The sequence below is a fragment of the Falco cherrug genome, chromosome 2 (assembly GCF_023634085.1).
Source record: "Falco cherrug isolate bFalChe1 chromosome 2, bFalChe1.pri, whole genome shotgun sequence".
In the NCBI taxonomy this organism is placed as follows: Eukaryota; Metazoa; Chordata; class Aves; order Falconiformes; family Falconidae; genus Falco; species Falco cherrug.
Window position 1 is genome coordinate 3,767,052 of NC_073698.1, and position 18,536 is coordinate 3,785,587.

Consider the following 18,536-nt stretch of genomic DNA (forward strand, 5'->3'; position numbering starts at 1 on the left):
CTTGCCTACTCGCCCACTCTGTCTTTACTCATAGCTGTCTGTATTCCGGCTTAGAGATTCTCTCCCTGCATAGGAAAGCAGCCTTCTAAATTACAGGCAACTGCTCTGAGTCCAGTCCTTGCTTCCACCTGCTTCCACCTGAGCTGCTGGAGTTTCTGAAGTGTTCAGCCAGCCCACGCAGATGATCACAGCCTACCGTGCTGCTCTGTGAGTGGCACATGCTAAAGGAAAGACCTTTGTATCACCATGAAGGAGTTAAAGTGAGAAAATGTGAGCCATCATTTATTTTCCCTATTTGCTCCTTTTGCAGGGATTACAGGTTGACTTTTATTTGTTTCTGCAAGCCTTGCTAACTGCCAGTGTTAAACTCCAACCTCTTAAAAAGTACATGAGCCGACCCCAAAGTTTCAGCAAAGGGTGTGCAGTGACAAAAATGTTACTCTTTCTGGTTTGCAAACTCGGCACCAGCTTCCTTTCCTTTTCCATTGCTGTTTTCACCCTGCAACAACACTGTATGTTTAAGTGAACTTTTATTTGCAAGGTGTTCTGGGATCAATATAATTTATTGAATTCAGGGCACAGCAAATGGATGGGATCCTTCAAAAACTGTTGGGCATAAAGAGTTTCCAGATGATTGTATTGCTAGGAAAAAACAAGGTCCTGGATTGTCCAGATAAGTGAATGCCTAGTTTCATTGGCCATTAGGTAATTCTGATCATTAACTGTCCTGTTGTCTGTGGAGCTGCCGTTGTTGTCCAGTCTCCACAGTGATTGAATACATCCTTTACAGTTGATAGGTTTGCTTGCTCCCCCAGTGTTTACAGCATATCTAACCTTGTAAAAATCTTTAGTCAAAATCAGGAGCAAGTCATTCACCAATGAGTTGAACTTCAAAGCAATCCACAGTCTGTTGATCGGTTAAAGGTGCAACTGGAGAAAGAACATGTGAACTCCCCTAAAATGCAATGCAAATTAGGTCCTAGCCAAATTCTTCTAAGTGCTAAGCTGGGGTATGTTCTTTGCATTGCAGAATTATGCTTGAATTACCAATGGTTTGTAGAGCACATATGTGACCATAGATAAGGACACAAGTTGTGCAGTGGGAGTGATAACTTTAATACTGCGCTGTGATCCCAGGCTTTCTGCTCTGAGAAGTGGCTTTGCTTTCTTCCCCACAAGTCTGTACGTTCTTCACCAATACAGCACACCACAAGGAGGATGGAGGTTTGCATCTGCCTCCCCAGATTGTAGAGGATGCTAACTTTAATTTGCTCTTTGATATGCTGTAGGATGACACAATGAATGTTGTTTTCATTATCTGAGGTTATATAATAAAGTTTTTGCCTCAGTGCTTAAACAGGTGCTCAACTCGATGCTTAGTGGTGTTTTGATGGATTTAAGCCTTGCTGAATTTAGGTACTTTCAGCACTGAAGCTCTTAGGATTTGTAAAATAAATACGTATGTTGAATATAATATGCATTACTTATAATGGGGGAGGGGGGGGAATCTATGTTAACTGGCAACACAAAGCTATCTTCAGTGAAAGTAGCTGAAATATCTGTGTGGATTTAAATAAATAGTCCTGAGTGACAATCCCTGTATCTGATAAGGCTGTATATAAAAGGCTGCTCTGGCAAGCTGCCAGCACCTAAACACTGCTGAAGCTTCTGCTGTTATCTTATCCAGGAGAAAAAATGTGACGGGAAAGTGTTTGAGGAGGAAGAAAGAGTTTAGGAGTGGTCTGAGGGTGATAGAATAAAATTAAAATAGAGATGCTTATGTCAGGAAAATGTATCAAGTCACTGAATAACCTCTTTAAGAGAATTAGAAGCTCCATTGGTTAGGCCATTTAACTTGGGGGGGTGGGGAAGACCAAGAAATCTTTTTAACTTTTATTAGAATCTAGGCTATTTCTCTCTTATGCAAGACATGGGAGATAGTTTAAACCATCTTTAAACTCCCTAAAATTTAAAATTACCAACAGCATTGCATTCATCTTAGTATAAAAGCGTAGTGGGTTTCTTACGTTTCTCAGTTGCTGGAAGACTGATACAATTTTTGTTTGTTTTCCTTGGTTTTCCAATTTTACTTTTGTAATTACCAGCTTAAGACTCTGGGAAGCTGAAAATTCTCTGTTTACAGCAGAAAAGCAGCAGCTGCATGAGCTGTGCACGGTTCTCATCTAGTACCGCACTGACGCACCTCTCTTCTACCCAGGAAAGGCTGCACTGAAGAAAAAGGATTATTTCGGAGTCTGTATCAATCAGGTTGCAGCGATGTGACTGGATATGCAGTTAATAATCCAGCAAGAACTGCAGTGAGGCTGCTGTGCTCGTTTCCTCTGAGCCCCCAAAGAGCTGGGAAGCGCAGCTTTGTCCTGGTGACCTGGGCTGCATACAAATCACCTTCTCCATGTGAAAATCACAGCTCCTCCCTTGGGCCAGCTCACCGCTGATGCTTCCAAGCTCATTGTCTTCCTCCTCCTGTTGTTTTCGGCTACAGAAGGGAGTGTGGTGAGACGTAGATGATTCTGTTAGTGCCCAGAAAGTTTAACTAATTAGACCAGTGTCTGTATTTGATGAGAATCATATTATTTCAGCTGATGGGGAATCCGAGGATGTCGGGTAGAGAGACCATAATAGAAAGTAGGAGTTTTCTCTTACTGGAAGGAGGAAGAAATTTTGCTTAAATGCAGGTAATGGAGCAAAATCTTAAAAAGAATCCCCAGCACTATGCTGTTATAAATAATAATGCATGGCTTTTATGTAGTGCCATCTGTTATTAGTTTTGAAAATGCTTTATGAAAGTGGGAAACGGAGGCACAAAAGAGGTGATGGAACTTGTGTGGGTTTGCTCACTAGGCCACCATCAGATGAAGAACACTCCAGATCCTGACAAGTTTCATCCTCTGCTGGCTGTAAGGGGAAAGCCAACGGTGAGTTGCTGTTAACACATTTAGAACTAAAGTATCAGCCTAATATGCCCAAGCTACAAAGATTCAGTGATTTGCTGCTTGAAGCTGTTTTAATGACGTGAGTTCTTAGCTCGCCTAAGAACTGCCAAGTAAAATGGATTATTACAAAATACTTTTACCTTGTGGTTTTGCATTCTTGAGCCTTGCCTCCTTGGGCATTATTGCTATCGACAAGTTTGTTTCTTGTTTTACTTTTTGAACAGTTAGAAGATGCTCTGTAATTTTGGGCCTCCTTAACTTGGGACCCAGGGATGTAGGTGATGAGAACTAAGAAAGTGATTAGCATCTGGAAGGCAACTAAGACTAGAAAAAACGCTGGCATTTTCACATTCTGCCTTTTCTTTCTTTACCCACAATGACTTATTTCATATGAATTTTCTGAGAAAATGTGTGACATTTAGCCACATTTCTGTATTTATGAAGTAAGCCTAAACCATATTGTTTTTATTTTCATTTTTGTAGTCTATAACTGGAACACTCTTGACGTTTTATTCATTAGATGTAAAAAAATACTGTCAAGTCTATCTCTTATGGGTGACCTCCCTGGATTAGGCTAGAAGATCCTAAACTGGCTGCATGCAGTCATTCTGAGTCCAGATAGCCTTAATTTAGTCTTATGGAATGATCTGTGCTACTCCTGAGACTGATTAGGGCTGTACAGCAGATTGGTGATTCTTATGTGATGGTGGGACTTGATTCAAGAAGAGCCTCCTGACCAGAGCCTGCTGAGGGTGGCTCTGACGCATCTGCTGCGCCTCATCTCTGCTTCTCTGCAGGGACAACCTTGGTAGATCCATCCAAGTAGATCAACCACTGCAGAGCTCTGGCCTTGGTTCAGGTTACTTATGCTTTTCAGGACTCATAATTTATGTGCTTTGTTGGTTTATTTTCTTTGTCCATGGTATCTCAACCATCTCATTTTTATGGAAAATGGAGAATGGAAAATTGATTGTAGGTTAGTCTGAAGTAAATGGCAATGTTGGTGCCACAGCTACAAGCAGAATTTGGCCTTTGGACTTTCTGGATCTCTCTCATGTGTTTCCAAGTCTGGGCCTGAGTAAAAATAGGAAGTATTCTTGGAAATCATCTTATAACATCTGTAGAAATGCAGCAATCTGTAGTGTTTTAACCCTAGCCATTTACCAAGTACCATGGAGCTGCTGGCTAATTCCCCCTCAACCAGAGGGATGGGGAGGAGAATCAGAAAGGAATGTAAAACTTGAGGGTTGAGATAAGAACAATTTAACAAATAAAGCAAAAGCCCTGTACATAAGCAAAGCAAACCAAGGAATTCTTTCACCGCTTCCCTTCAGCAGGCAGGTGTTCAGCCATCCCCAGGAAAGCAGGGCTCCATCATGCGGAATGGTTACTTGAGAGGACAAACACCATAAAGCCAAATGTGTGTCATTGTCCCCCCTCTCCCGCCCTTCTGCTTCCCCCAGCTTATATATACTGAGCATGACACCATATGGTATGGAATATCCCTTTGGCCAGTTCGGGTCAGCTGTCCTGCCTGTGCCCCCTCCCAGTTTCCCGTGCCCCTCCAGCTTCTCGCTGGCTGGGCCCAGGAAACCGAAAAGTCTTTGATTGAGTATAAACATCACCCAGCAACAACCAAAACCATCAGTGTGTTATCAACATTGTTCTCACACCAAATCAAACACAGCACTGCACCAGCTACTGAGAAGAAAATTAACTCTATCCCAGTTGAAACCAGGACACAATTGCAGCTTCTGACTCTTCATACGTAACTGGCTTGTTTTTTACATCTCTCTTCTGTTTCATGTGCCGAAGGAGATGAAGTGTATACCGTTTTCTTGAGTACATGCATATGTAAGTATGTGAGTATCAGTGTGTGTCTGTCCACCTTGCCCATACTAACTTTTGATCCTGTGGCTAGTTTCATTCGCATTTGAAAAAAACCTAAAGATCTAAAAAAAAAGTAGCAAATTGATCTAATTAGTCTTAACGAATATAGCTGCTGAGCAGGGCTGAGAAAATGCATTTGTGCTCTCTCAAACTGCGTTGTTATCAGAGATTTCACTGGAGAGCAGTATGAAAACAGTGCATTAATAAACACACAAACTGGAAGAAAACATTTAGCTAAAATCTATACCTTAGTGGGTAAATTTAGGTTTTGGTAGTTTCTTGCTCAAGGAATGATTTGTTCTACAAATACAAGGACGAGCTGTTGAACACCTCAGATGCAATAAAACTGATACTCAGCTGCAGTATCACAGTTACAAGTGACAAATAAAGCTCAGAAAGGTTATTTTATTCTGGTAAGTGGTGAGGTTGTCCTGCCTGTTCCTACTGACCAGAGTAATCCAACTAAAAGGCGCATATGCAGATCAGTTTGCAGTGGAGTCTCTGACCTGCAAAGGGAGATGCTAACTTCTGGCACTAACCTGGACTGCATCTTCTTCAGTTTTGTGCAAAGCTTAGGACGGTTGTTTTTATTAAGGAATATTACACAGAGATTAGGTTTGCCTTCAGCTGGTTCATGTTTAGGAAGGCAGTAAAAAAGGAGGAAAATTGTTCTAGCTCTCCTGTACTGTTCAGCATTGTTTTCAAGTACTTCAGATTTATTCTGCTGTGAAGAACAATAGGAAATTGCAACTGAGAAAATGTTCATCAACCATCACAGGGAAGAAACATTTTTATCTATAGTTAGGTGGCAATAACAGCACTTGCAGATCTGGAAATAGGTGTTGTGATTCAATGCACACCATCCATCCGCCTTGTCTTCACCTCAGCAAACCTCCAGCTGTTTCTGGCATTCTGAAAGCAAACTATAATACACAATTTTCTGGGAGAGAGCAGAATAAGGAGGAGCCCTTCCCTCCTCTTCATTAAACTGTGCCCCCCCAGGGCGCCTGTTTGCTTCGCAAAACCAGAAAGCGTGCAAGATGAAGCATGGAAAATAAGAGCCTGCAGCAAAAATAATGACGCCCTGGGAGATGGAGAGATGGGAGCAAACGCTCATCCTGAGGGACCTTGGTGCGATTTTCCAGCCATCACCTTCCAGGCGGTTCCATGGATGGGATTTTTTTTTTTTTTTTTTTTTTTTTTTTTTTTACTTTCTCGCTGCAACGCACAGCTCTGATCAGCAGTGTTGCTTACAACTTTCAGCTGTACCCCAGAGATATTTTATTTTACGCTTCTAATCGGATCTAGGGACTTTTAAAGAGATGTAATTTACAGCTTTTCCTGGAAACCTGCCAGAAAAAAAAGTTCTGATGGCTGTTAACAGGCAATACGCAGCTGCCAGGCCCAGCGCTGCCGGCCTGCGGCCCTGCTCGCCCAGGGGTCACAGCGGGGAGCAAAACCTGCCGGCCGGGGGTGCGGGGCCGGCCGTGGGGCGCGGGTTGCGTGCCCTGCGCGTCCGCGCTGCCCGCCCACGGCCCCGCGCAGCTCCCCGCTGAACCGCTGCCGGTTTTCAGTCAGAAAAGCTGAAAACGGCCGAATGACGTCAAGGCTAATGTCGACCCTGCCAGGTTTCCTTCCCGAAGCAGCGGTCAGCCGTTAATGCCGGAACTTTAGGGGTACGTGGGAACGTTTCAACGCCGCCCCTCTCGCCCCGCGCTGTAAGCGGTTTCAGTCAGCGGCGGTGCAGCGCGCCTCAGCCCAGCCGCCCAACGGCCGCGGGGTTTTGTCCCCTCTCGCCGCCCGTACCCAGCCGCCAGGCCATGGCGGGACGGCCGGCGCCGCGTCCCAGCACGTCGACAAACGCTGAGGGGACTACAGCTCCCAGGCGTGCTCCGCGCCGCCGTGCAGGGCGCAGCGTCCCCCACCTCCCCACCCCCTGCGCCATCTTGGCACCCGCTTCTTCCATCTCCTCGCTCGCGGAGGGTGGTGGCCAGGGAGGGCGGGAACTACAGCTCCCGGCGTGCCCTGCGGCTCCCGCGCATGCGCTCTGTGTCCCGCCGCCATCTTAACCCGGGGCAGCGCTGCCGCCGCCACCGCCACTAAACAAACCCGAGAGCGGCACCGGCGGGGGGAGGAGGAGCAGGAGCCCGAGCCCTGTCGCTGAGGAGCCTTTCGATGTGCCAAGCACGGCCGGGCAGGTGGGTCCCGCTCCCCGGCAGCGCCGCCGCGCCTCCGCGCTTTGCCCCGGCTGCTTCCCCTCGGGGAGAGGGGCAGCTCCCCTTCCCTGGACGGCGGGGACTCGCCGCCCCCTCACGGGCCCCGGCCCGCAGGCAGCGCCCCGTCCCCCGCCCGCAGGCCACCGGCGCTGTCTCTGTGCCCGGCGCGGGGAAGCCGCGGCCGCGGACCGCTCCCTCCCTCCCTCCCTCCTGCCGGCGGGGGCCCCCGGGGACGGCCGCCCCCGAGCCCGGTGGGGACCCAGCGCCGCTCGCTCCCGCCGGTCCCCCGCGCCGAGGGCCCTGGAGGGCCCCAAGAAGGGCGGGCGGGGAGTCCCCGGGTGGCGGCTGCCTCCGGGTGCCCTCGTAGAAGATTCTCCCTCCCTCCAGCACCGCGCTGGAAGCTGCGACGGCTCCGGGGCTTTTGTTCCCGGTGCCCAACCCCCGCCGCCCCCCCGCTGTGCCGTTCCCTGCCCGGGGCGCACGGCGCGGCCGCGGGCTGGTCCCAGCCGGCTCGCCCTGCTCGCCTCCGGCTCCTCGTTTTCCTTTATTATCCTCGTTGCAATGGGGAGATGCGCCCTCCCTTCTCGTCACCCCCGGAATCTCGCCGCGATGTGATCGGGCGAGGGGGTGTTCCCGTGTTTGGGTTTTTTTTGGGGGCTGGTGCTGGTACGTGGAAGGCAAATTTCCACGGTGTTTTTGCCATTCTGTCATATAATAGGCTAGTGCTAAATGCATTCCCCGGGGGGAAGGGGGAGCGTGCGGTTAGCTGGAAGAGTTCTTATAATAGGTACTCAGTGCATAAAGAGAGGGAGGAGACTTGAACATCAATTCGGAGAGCGTTTCAGCATGAAAAAAGGCTGGAGAAGGAGAAAGCAAACTCGGTAAAAAGGCTTGGGTGATGGATTCGAGCAAGGGAGTGCAGGAAGTCCGTGCCCTTGTGAAGCTGCTGAATTCCTGCATGGCAAAACATGCCATTACAAAGGTTGGAGCCTGGAGCTGGAGTGCGAGGGAGTATGTTGGTGGAGATGTGAGCAGGCTGAAGAGAGTTTACATTAATTGGCTTGGGAAATCGATAAATGATGGACTTGCATTTACTGCATTTATATTCCTTTTCCAGCGAGGCTGAGCTCAGTGGGCACACAAACACAAGGGAAAGATGCCTGTGGTGTGGCCAACTCTTCTGGATCTTAGCAGAGATGAATGCAAGAGGATCCTTCGCAAACTGGGTACAGTAAGATACAATTTGTGGGTCTGTATGTTTGCCCTTTTAAGATTTGCCTGCCTGCTGCTTCCACGAAATACTTTAATATGTCTACAGGCAACTTACAAGTCATTTCCTGCATTTTGCATGTGTCATTGGTTTGACAGCCCTGGCTTAAAATGATGTTTGGCAGATGCTCTCTGCCTGAGCAAAATGAATAGCACAGAATTGTTTTGGTTTGGTTGATTCTCTGACCATGGATGTCCTGGTCCATCTCAGCCTCGATGTTGCAGTGTTGTGCTGTTGTTCTTTTTATGACTATTAACGTGCAATGGGATGCACTGTGAGAGGAGGGTCTTCATTTTTTTTTCTAATCTGTATTGGACACCTTTTTGTACCAAAAGAGGTGATGGTACCCTAGTTTAACTGGCACTGCGGGACTGAGGTCAAGCAGTAAAGACTTGAAACAGGAGGAAAAAAAAAGATTGTGATGGTTTGTGATTTGCAGTTGCACAGATTATCAGGGAAGTGTGAAACAATGTTCTTACTTAACTGTCATAACAACAGCAGCTTTTTGCATTGTTATAAATGTAGATCAATATCAGAGTCCCCTGCCCATTAGATAGGTATTGGCAGACTTTTTTGTGCTCTGTCCTTGTAAATATATGTGTACAAGGAGACTTGCTTTTGTATTTTGGAAGGTAATAAAAATATTTGCTCTTTCCTTATGTATCCACTTCCAACTACCACAGGAGAGGGAATCCTTTGTTAAGCCATTGATCTGATCTTGCATGGTTGTTTTTGAGTTCTTGGAGATTAAATTCTTTTTAATTTAGGTGTTTTTTTGGTTTTGTGTGGGTTTTTTTTTTTTTTTGCCAGTTACATGATGCATAATAATAGAAGGGAAGAAAAACCCCATAGATTTGGTTTCAGACTTTCTTCTGAGGAGCATAATCTAGGAGATGATGTCAGGAAGAAAGCTGAGGCTCCCTCTAACTTCCCGTGACTGTCAAGTCACAATTATTCTTGTTCTCATTTTACTTGAACGTTAAAAGATGATGTGCTGTACTTTTTAACTATGCCAAGGTTCTTGTATATTGTGAAGCCATCCACTTTATTTTCTGAGAGTTGAGGATTTATTTTCCCTCTATTTGCCCTTTTTATTTGATTTCTTGGGAATCTGGGATTTGCGTTCTGTTGAAACAGCGATGCAGATGTTGCACACAGCATTGCAACTAAGCTGTGTATCCATGAAGGCGACAACCCTGCACCTTAAGCGAGGCTCAAGAAGTATGAAAGCTAGGAGAAAGTGCAGGGTGCCAAGATTTGGACTGGGTCTGTGCTACTAAATTTTGTTAACGTAGCTCTGCTGGCTAGGAGCATGGAAAAAAAACTTCTACCCCAGCTGACAGTGGTGTGCTGGCAGAACCTTGCTGGTGCAGCCGAGCCAAACAGAACTGCGGCTACACCTCCTTCAATGACATAACCTAGGCTGACAGGAAATTATTTTTTTTTTCTTACTGGCATGAGCAGTGTCCCCACAAGAGGGCCCTGCCAGCGTGATAGAGGATTGTAGCAGCCCTGTCTCTTCTGGGGTGGAGAAGCTCTTCTGTTAAATAGATGTACCACAAGAGTGGAGGGTGAAGGAGCAGTGGGAGCAGCAAATAGCTGTCTAACAGTCATATCCAGCAATATTTATAGAGTCCCACTTTCCAGCTCTCAGCCCAACATCTTGTTTGGCTGACTGTTCAGCAATTCCATCATGAATGAAATGCAGTGGTGTAGGTGAGGCTGAAATGCACCTGAGGTGTGCAATACCTAGGGTTTTTCTGCAGCATTTGTGACTTATAACTGAGTAAGGGGGTGATGGTAGCACCTTACACTTGAAATAATGATATTTATTTGTGAAACCTGTTTTGGCTGTTTGTATGTTGTGTTGGAAAGAGAGCGCACCAGCTAGTGATTGCTATGTAGACATAAGGGTAAGGAAGCTAGTTACAGCTGTTCTGTAATCTTTACTACATTCCAAACAGCCAGAATATGCATTTTTAAAGCCCTAGTGTAGTGGATCTCTATTAAAAATGCAGAAAGAAGAAAAAAAATCTGTCCTTGCTAAATAATTATATGGTTGTATCTGAGAATTACTTTATGTTGTTAACAGAGTAAAATAATTAGTATCTTAAATATTGTAACATGGTTGTCTAAATAAATGTTGATATTAGTAATAACCATTGCATTAATTAGCAAATGTTTTATAACTGAAGCTGTAAATGCTTCTGTAGGTCACTCGGCATCCCTGTGCAGCCTGCATAGTTAACAAAAGCGACTTTGCTTTGTGTTTTGCCTGCTTAATCAGGACAGGAGAGCAGGACTTCTTTTCAGCACAATTCCTTGATTTGATTTCTAAATTAGCTCTTTGGAATACCAAACTGAAAGCTTTTCAGAATGGTATCAGTCTTTCTTTTGCAGCAAACTTCAGAGGTGTTAGGTTTTGGCCTGCCCATTTGATTCTTGCTTTTGGTTAACTGGGATCTGTTGTGGGGTTGGTTTGGGTTGGCCGCTGAAATGGGTGTGATACTTACATAGAAGGCACCTATGTAAGTATTAGAAGAATTTGTATTTCTGGTTAAAGCAGGAGTTTCAGAAATGTTTCCTTAAGCTGTGCTAAGCTTAGAATAGAAAGTCGTTCTTTGCCAAATTAGCAGACTCCATTATTTGTATTAGGTATATTGTCACTCTGTTTACTAGGACAAAATTCAGACGTTTCAGTAGTCTTAACTATTTTTTAAAACACCAATGGCATGACATTTACATAAGTCACCTGGAATTACAAATACATGTTAAATCAGAGTTGTATTTTTGAGAATTAAATCTTCATGATGGCTCTACATTTAAGAGTAGCTGGATTGTTTCTTTTGTGTTGAGCAGATTAAATTCGGTGTGTTGCATTCTTTTCAAATTCAAGCAGTTGTACATATGAAGTAAATGGGCATAAAAGATTATGGTGATCGTATTTAACAAACTAGAGCTGATGTTCTCCATGGGAATTGAGGAAGGGCATTACAAAAAAAAAAAAAATATCAGTTGCTCTTTTGATAGTATATTTCTTTTTCAAGCCAAGCTTTTCCATGGAACTTTCAATAATGGTACGTGTTAAAGATCTTCTGCTTCTGGAGAATTCTGAGCTATTCTCTCCAAATTTGGGGACTATTTCTTCAAGCTTTCTGGCTGAACTGTCAGCTCAGAGAGAGCTTGACATATTCGGTTGGTTTTTAAACTGGATAATCCTCTGTGATGATACAATTGTTTCATAGAAAAGCTGTATGCTGCAGAGTAATTGACTGAGAGAGTTCTAAATCATCAATCTCTTTTGAAAAGCACGAAATAATTGAAAGACATGTTCCTCTTAATGATTTTGAAAATTAATGGAATACTGTCAGTAATACTGAAAGTAACTACCCCACCCCCCCACCCCCCCTTTGCTGTGAGCATTAAATAGAAATACCGTTTGTTCTAATTCTTCAGAACTGGAGGCATATGCAGGTGTCATCAGTGCCTTACGTGCACAGGGAGACCTTACGAAAGAGAAGAAAGATCTTCTTGGAGAACTCTCTAAAGTGCTTAGGTAACCCTGACCTTTTTAAAATAAGGACCAATGACCTGTTTTCTTTTAAAGTATTGCATGCTCTTTCTAGTCACTACTATCACAAAGCAAATCTTAATTTGGAGGAGTAATTCTCCATCTTGTGGAGATTTAATTCTTATTCTGCTCTGAGGTTTTGATAAAGAAAACAACTGTGCTTCTGTGGCGGAAGCGTTTCTGTTTTGTGGGTACTTTGTGAGTTATAGAGTGTTAAAAGGATTACAGCTAGCTCGTGAGCATGTGCTAGCTTGCAGTTTTGTCAAGGTAGGACTTCAAGGTCTTTGGGCCCAAGTTCCATCAAGAAAGAAGGCTGCATGTTCGGTGTGAATTTTTCTACTGTATGCTTTGCATTTATTGCTCTCATTAGGAGGTTGGATTCTAGCTGTTTTGCAGGGGTACCCTCTGAACAGTAGTGTTTCTTTTATTCTTCGGTAATATTTTTAAACAATAATACATTCATTCTTTCTCACTGTGATAGCACAAGTTAAGTGACAATCTCTTAAATGTAAATGACTGTTCCCTTTTGTCTCTTGAGTAGATTATTCATAAGTTTAATTTTAGCTAGAAGTTTTAGATAAATGTTCATGTCTCCCTCTGACTAAAATATATTGCTGGTTTTTTTAATAGTATTTCAACAGAGCGACATCGTGCTGAAGTTCGGAGAGCAGTAAATGATGAACGACTAACGACTATTGCACACAAGTAAGTTACAGGTCATTTTCTACATGATTTCCAAAGGTACCCTTTGGAAAATCCATTATGTCTTATATGAACGATAGAACTTTGGAAGATTGATAATGGTTTAAAGAACAGTAGTTAAAACAATGTATGGATGAAGGAATGATGGTGTCAGACTTAAACCAGGGAACTAGAAATGGTTGTTTAGTACTGTTGCATTTTGGATCTGAAGACATGGCAGTCACTGTACAAGTACAATATAAGAAACAGTCTTTTGTCTTGAAGAAGTTCCTGTGAGATAGGTGAGAAGAAACAGAGTGGAGAAAATAGAGAACTCCATTTGCAGGATAAACATGTTTGCTTTATTATTATTTGTTTTGCCTTTAATTTTATTTAAATCTGTTTGGAAAGGTTGTATTAAGAGGGACTTTACATAGAACAAAGAGGGAGAGAGGAGGCAGAGATTAGTGGAAAACAGTGTATCAGCACAGAGGGGAAAAAAATTGTCAGAATAAAAAAAATGCAGCAAGCTAACTGATGACATCAGTGTCCACCATTCGCTGTTTAATGCAGCTGCTGTGCTGGTATTAACTGGGCTGATTCCTGCTTGCATTTGCTTTCGCAAGCTCCACATGATTTTGAGAGGTGGAGAGGAGCAAGAGGGCCAGTGCTTACATGTCTTTGAGAGTTATTTAACAGTCTTACGATTAAGGACTGTCTTTAAACAGAGCTGGATTGTATTTTTTTTCTTTTTTTGTGTGTGTTAAAAACATTGATTTTTAAGTTTGACTACTGTAGCTTAGGTGTTAGGGGGAGAAAAGAGGAAATCCTACAGATTTCCTGTAGCAGGCCACTTGAAGTTAGCAAATGTCTGATCCAAGACTTGCCAAAATCAGCATACTGTTTTGAGTGCTGCAGAAGGACATTTTCACATTTTAGTGTTTTAATGTTCAAATCTGAAGAGTTAGATGTATGCTGTTTACCAAACAACAACCACCAACTTCCTTACGCTCCTTTAAAGAAAGGGTGGGGGGAGGGGGATGAGCATTTAATTGTCAAATCAGGATTCTTTCTTGAATAGTTTCCTTTTTAAGTATTAGTCCTGTTTTTAGCGTTTTACAGAATAAGTATAAAGTTTGTCCTGAGGTGTTGAACTTCAAATGGATGAAATATAATCCAGACAAGGTGCAATTGTGAAGTGGTGCATATTTTTATTTTTCCTGGGGTAATTCTTTGTGTAAGTGATGGTTGGTAATACAGTATTTGACTTACATAATTCTCTAACTCTTTCGGAAAGCCAACTTTGTGCTAGCTTTGCTATGGGCAAAATTTCTAGTCTTACTTTTTATTTTAGAAAAGTATTTTCACTTCAGCTGATGTAGCTCTGCTTATACTATATAAATATGTATGAAGAATGCTGAAGCATATCAGGATTTAACGACAGAACAAATCCTTTGCATTTTACAAACTAATTTGTGGTAGTTTTTGCTGGAACTTATTTGCAATAGTTCACTTGAAGTTGTTTTTCAGAATATATTAATGGGTTGATTTGCTTAAGAACATAACATTGAAAAATAATTTGCTTTTCTGGTTTTGCTGATTTGACAAATGACTCATGTAAAACAGCCATAAACAGAAACATTTTTCCATCTAGATAAGAACAGCATTTTTTGGAAACATTCTCATTTGTGTGTAAGTACTAAGGTTAAGAGAAAATTAGAGCAGCAGGCTGGTTTCTGCTGAGGAAGATGCGGAGGGTGTGTTTAAATCACCTTATGTTCTGTTACCTTGTTTGGGACTACTTTAGTAAGTCTGAGAAACTCTTCTGCTTAGGTAAAACAGGATTTGCATTAAAGCAGAGGGCTTTTTCCTCTAATGTAATCAATTTCAGTAGTCTTGTATACAGTCTATTCAATGCCTAGGGATTTTTGTCATCCAGAATTGGAGAGTGTACCGACTCTATCTGAATTCTAGGTAATCTAATATGGCAATATTGAGTATGACATGCGCATACCTCTGGCCCATTAAGGGCTTTGTAAAACAAAACAGTAAAAGAAGAGGCAAATCTTACATTTTTTATGGGACGGTTTCTGCATGAGGTGGGAAAAATGTAAGGGCTTTCATGAAATGAAGAAAGTTGATGATTGCTGTACTGTGTCTTTAGAAACTGCTTTTTAGGCTTTCATTGTTGAAAAAAGGCACTTAAGAATACTGCATATTTTGGAAACTCTGCAGGATACTTACAGAATGTGCGTTTCTGTTTAGTATGTCTGGACCAAATAGCTCTTCTGAATGGTCTATAGAAGGTCGTCGACTGGTACCACTGATGCCACGGCTTGTTCCACAAACAGCTTTTACTGTTACCGCTAATGCTGTTGCCAATGCAGCTGTTCAGCACAATGCATCTCTTCCAGTTCCTGCAGAAACTGGGAACAAAGAAGGTGAGAGAAAGACGGGATTCTACTGCAGTCTGTGGGAATATAAAAAATGTCACAGTTGAAATTGTTATCTTAGATGTGAAGTGTTAGATTAAAAAAAACCACCCAGATTTTCTCTTATTATATTCATAGAAATATGAAAAAATACCTTTGTTTTTACTTCTTAAAGATGCCTTTGCAGCATCTGCAGCAGAACTCAGACAGCTTTGTGTTAATGAACACAGAAGCAACTGAAACTTAAAAAAGAAAAAAAAAAGCCAGGAAAATAGGGGGAAATTCACTGGGTAACTTGTTAATTTCTATAAACTATAAAACCTTGACTGATGGCTTTAGATTTTATGAAGTTCTGTAAGTGGTGAAAGATGTTTCAGAACGCTATTCTAAGAATGTAAGTAGGTTTTGGTGAAAGTCAAGAAAATTTTGTTGGGTTTCTCCCTTCCCCCCCCCCGCCCCCTTCCCCCTTCAGATGAAACATACTGAGTTAACAAGTTAAGATTGCTTTCTGCTTTCCCTATACCTTTTAAATAATGCTAGTACACATTTCATCTGGCTTGGCTGAATGGGCTTGAATTAGGCTTCATGCAACTGGAGAATGTGTAACACTTCTTGAAAGAAGCTGTTTTATTCTGGTTTTGTGAGAAGTACTGGATTGTTGTTCTATTACTTATAAGCAACAGTTTAAAAGAGCTGATTAGCAAAATCAGTTGTTCATTACTGAAGGAATATTTTGGTTTCTTCAGCTGATGCGCTGTTGAGGAGCGGCACTAGCTATTTTCTATCAGCAGTGTAGATATGGTCATTTACAGAAAAGCAAAAATTGAAATACTGAATTAATGCTAAAATGACAAATAACAGGTTGTAAAGTAAAACTTCAGAATAATACAAATAAAAAGTCTAGAATGGGCAGTGCAGATTTCTGGGATGGGTGGAGGGAGGTTAGATTTCTGTGTTGTCTTTGAAGGCAGTTAATTCCATGGCTATGCTTAAGTCAAGCTGGGGAGTATTCAGCAGTAACAGGATTGCAGAGGCAAAGATGTGGATAATGACCCAATAAGTCTTTGGCTTCCATTTCTATTGTTAAAAGAGTGATAGAATAATGGGATTCTGCACTTCAGTTATATGGAAGGTGTCTTTTCTCCTCTTCAGTGGTGGTTTGCTATTCCTACACAAGTACCACTTCAACCCCAACATCTACCCCTGTTCCAAGTGGCAGTGTAGCAACAGTGAAGTCCCCCAGACCCGCCAGTCCAGCCTCCAATGTAGTCGTCTTGCCAAGTGGAAGTACTGTTTACGTCAAAAGTAAGTGATACTAGCAACTGATTAACCAAAGGGAAAGAAAGGGACAGTCTTGTGGCTGAAGCATGAAGTGAGTTAAACACTCTGACCCTGGGCAAGTCATTTAATGCCTTTGTGTCTTCATTTAATCTAAAGAATGAATTTGTTGCTTCCCTTTTTCAGAGAAATTGTGTTCAGAATAAATCCACTCACTGTAAAATGCTGCAGGGAGCAGTAATGGCAAAGTCAACAAGTGAGAGGTGTTTTGAAAATAAAATACAGGAATTGCTGTATATCAGTGGATTTCTAATCCAGCTTGTTAAGAACTAGTCTTAAAGGTGGCTCTGCTGGTTGCTTCTGCAGAGGACTTCCCTTTTCCTTCTGTTTAAATAATGCATAGTAGTCACTTATTTGAGTTAGGAAAGGTCCCTCCTTTCCACTTTCACAGTTGACCTAGATTATTTTAGAATACCATAGTTTGGTAAGCATTTATATGCTTACATTAACTATGTCTGGCCATTTTGTGATGTATTTGGAAGCAAATCTTAATGAGGTTTGTGTTCCTGGGCAACTGTGAAAACTCCATACAAAATCCCACCAGATACCCATCTTCATGTTTTTAACTTTGGAAATACAAGGTTCTATCCATGTCTAGAAACAGTCTTTTTTTCTTGTCTCCCCCAACCTTTTTTTCATTAGCTAATAAATCACCTAGTTCTTAAAGCAGAATTACGTCCTCATACATATGCCCAGCTCATCAAACATAGTTTTATTTAACTAATAATTAAAAATTTTTCCTTCCGCCTTTTTTGGTGTCTATCAAAATGTAGGTGATAAATACAGATTAATAGTGAAGTTGATAAGTGCTGGTTTTATGCTTGCTGTGGATACCTTTAATATTAAAAAATTATTTTAATCTTTATGCTAGATGTGCATGTTTGTATAAACTTCGAGCTAGTCAGAAATGTCACATTGTACGTAAATGTAATGTTACCTGCAAACCACCATCTTTAACGGCTACATTAACCCACAGAACCCATTACATTAAGATTTTTCATTTTTCTGATTTAATGCACTGATCACTCAGCTTTAGTTTAAAGATTCAGGGGAAAATGTTCTTAACCTCTTAAAAATTTAATTTAGAGTTCTATTGAATTATTACGTGGTAATGAGTATAAAACCAGTGTAGACACACGATAGAGGGATGAAAGGTTCTCATTTTTATTCTGTTCATCCCTAGATTTAACTTTTCCCCCACTTCATGCACTTCATTTTATTCTTTTTCTTTTTTAAAGGAATTGTGTTTTTCAGAGTATATCAGTCACATTAGTTTTAACAAACCTACTTAAGAACAAACTGAGGAGGCCTGAGTTAGTTGTGACTTTGCCACTGATCTGTTATGTGACCTTATCCAAGTCACTGTCTGATTGAGCCATTAACCTCTCCGTGCCTCTGCTTCCTTGCTCGTCAAGTGTGAATTATGGTTAAGCTGTATTACCTTTCAGCTAAATGCTTGTGGAAGACTTTGTGCAAATGCAGTTTCTAACGTGAAATTATAGGAATAACGTTCTTAAAGCCCCAGCAGTGAAAACAGGAGATTAAATGAGCTGTACTAACATGGAATAATGTTGTGCTAGTTTAATCTTACTTTCTTACTTCTGTGGTTAATTGGGGTGGTTTTTTGGGTGGTTTTTTTGTGAATAACAAATAGCTTTATCTTCAGTATTTCTTGGTGACCCACCAAAATAACAGCTGTGTCCTAACATCCTCTCGCTTGTGGATTTTTGATTCAAATGGGTTCTGAGATTCTGAAATTCCTGCACATTTTCAATGCGATTGGAGACCTCAGAGTTGAAAGTTTGTGTAGTGCACTCACTAATACTTAAAAGCTAGTTCATAATAGACCTTAGTCATGTAACCAAATCTCTGCTTTATAGATGGAGATCACCACCGGGCTTCTTCAGGGCCATAAAGTAATTGCTGATTAGAGCTTTGAAATCCAGACTTGTAGATCCGCTCTTCATCTGTACTGTTGCAGCCAGCTAAAACTATGTTTTGGAGTTCAAAGCGAATTTGAAATAGAGCCTTTGCTTCTCTTCTCTAGTTCAATTTCCCGTTTTTATGTGAATGTAACTGTCAGCCTTCTGAAGTGTACCTGCAAATGAGCTGGTACTCATACTAAGGGCAAATCCCATTTTTCAGAAATCACTTGCTATGCTGCTGGGCACTTTCTTGTCCATG

General features: G+C 42.1%; 1 protein-coding gene across 17 annotated transcripts in view; it reads left to right on the forward strand.

Moving 5' to 3' along the window:
• The first annotated feature begins 6,886 nt into the window (after window positions 1–6,886).
• Window positions 6,887–18,536, forward strand: part of EMSY (EMSY transcriptional repressor, BRCA2 interacting) — a 49,948-nt gene continuing 38,298 nt past the window's right edge. For 12 of the 17 annotated variants that reach the window (XR_008730855.1, XM_055701778.1, XM_055701790.1 and 9 more), the window contains exons 1-6: window positions 6,887–7,042; window positions 8,178–8,286; window positions 11,787–11,886; window positions 12,532–12,606; window positions 14,848–15,023; window positions 16,167–16,319. Coding sequence is in view for 16 of the 17 variants with exons in the window: in XM_055701778.1 (XP_055557753.1) it covers window positions 8,217–8,286; window positions 11,787–11,886; window positions 12,532–12,606; window positions 14,848–15,023; window positions 16,167–16,319 (574 nt within the window). In the remaining variant the exon portion in view is untranslated. Of the gene's footprint in view, window positions 7,043–8,177; window positions 8,292–11,786; window positions 11,887–12,531; window positions 12,607–14,847; window positions 15,024–16,166; window positions 16,320–18,536 lie in introns of all 17 variants that reach the window. The other 5 variants (XM_055701787.1, XM_055701792.1, XM_055701793.1 and 2 more) reach the window with 2 other exon arrangements.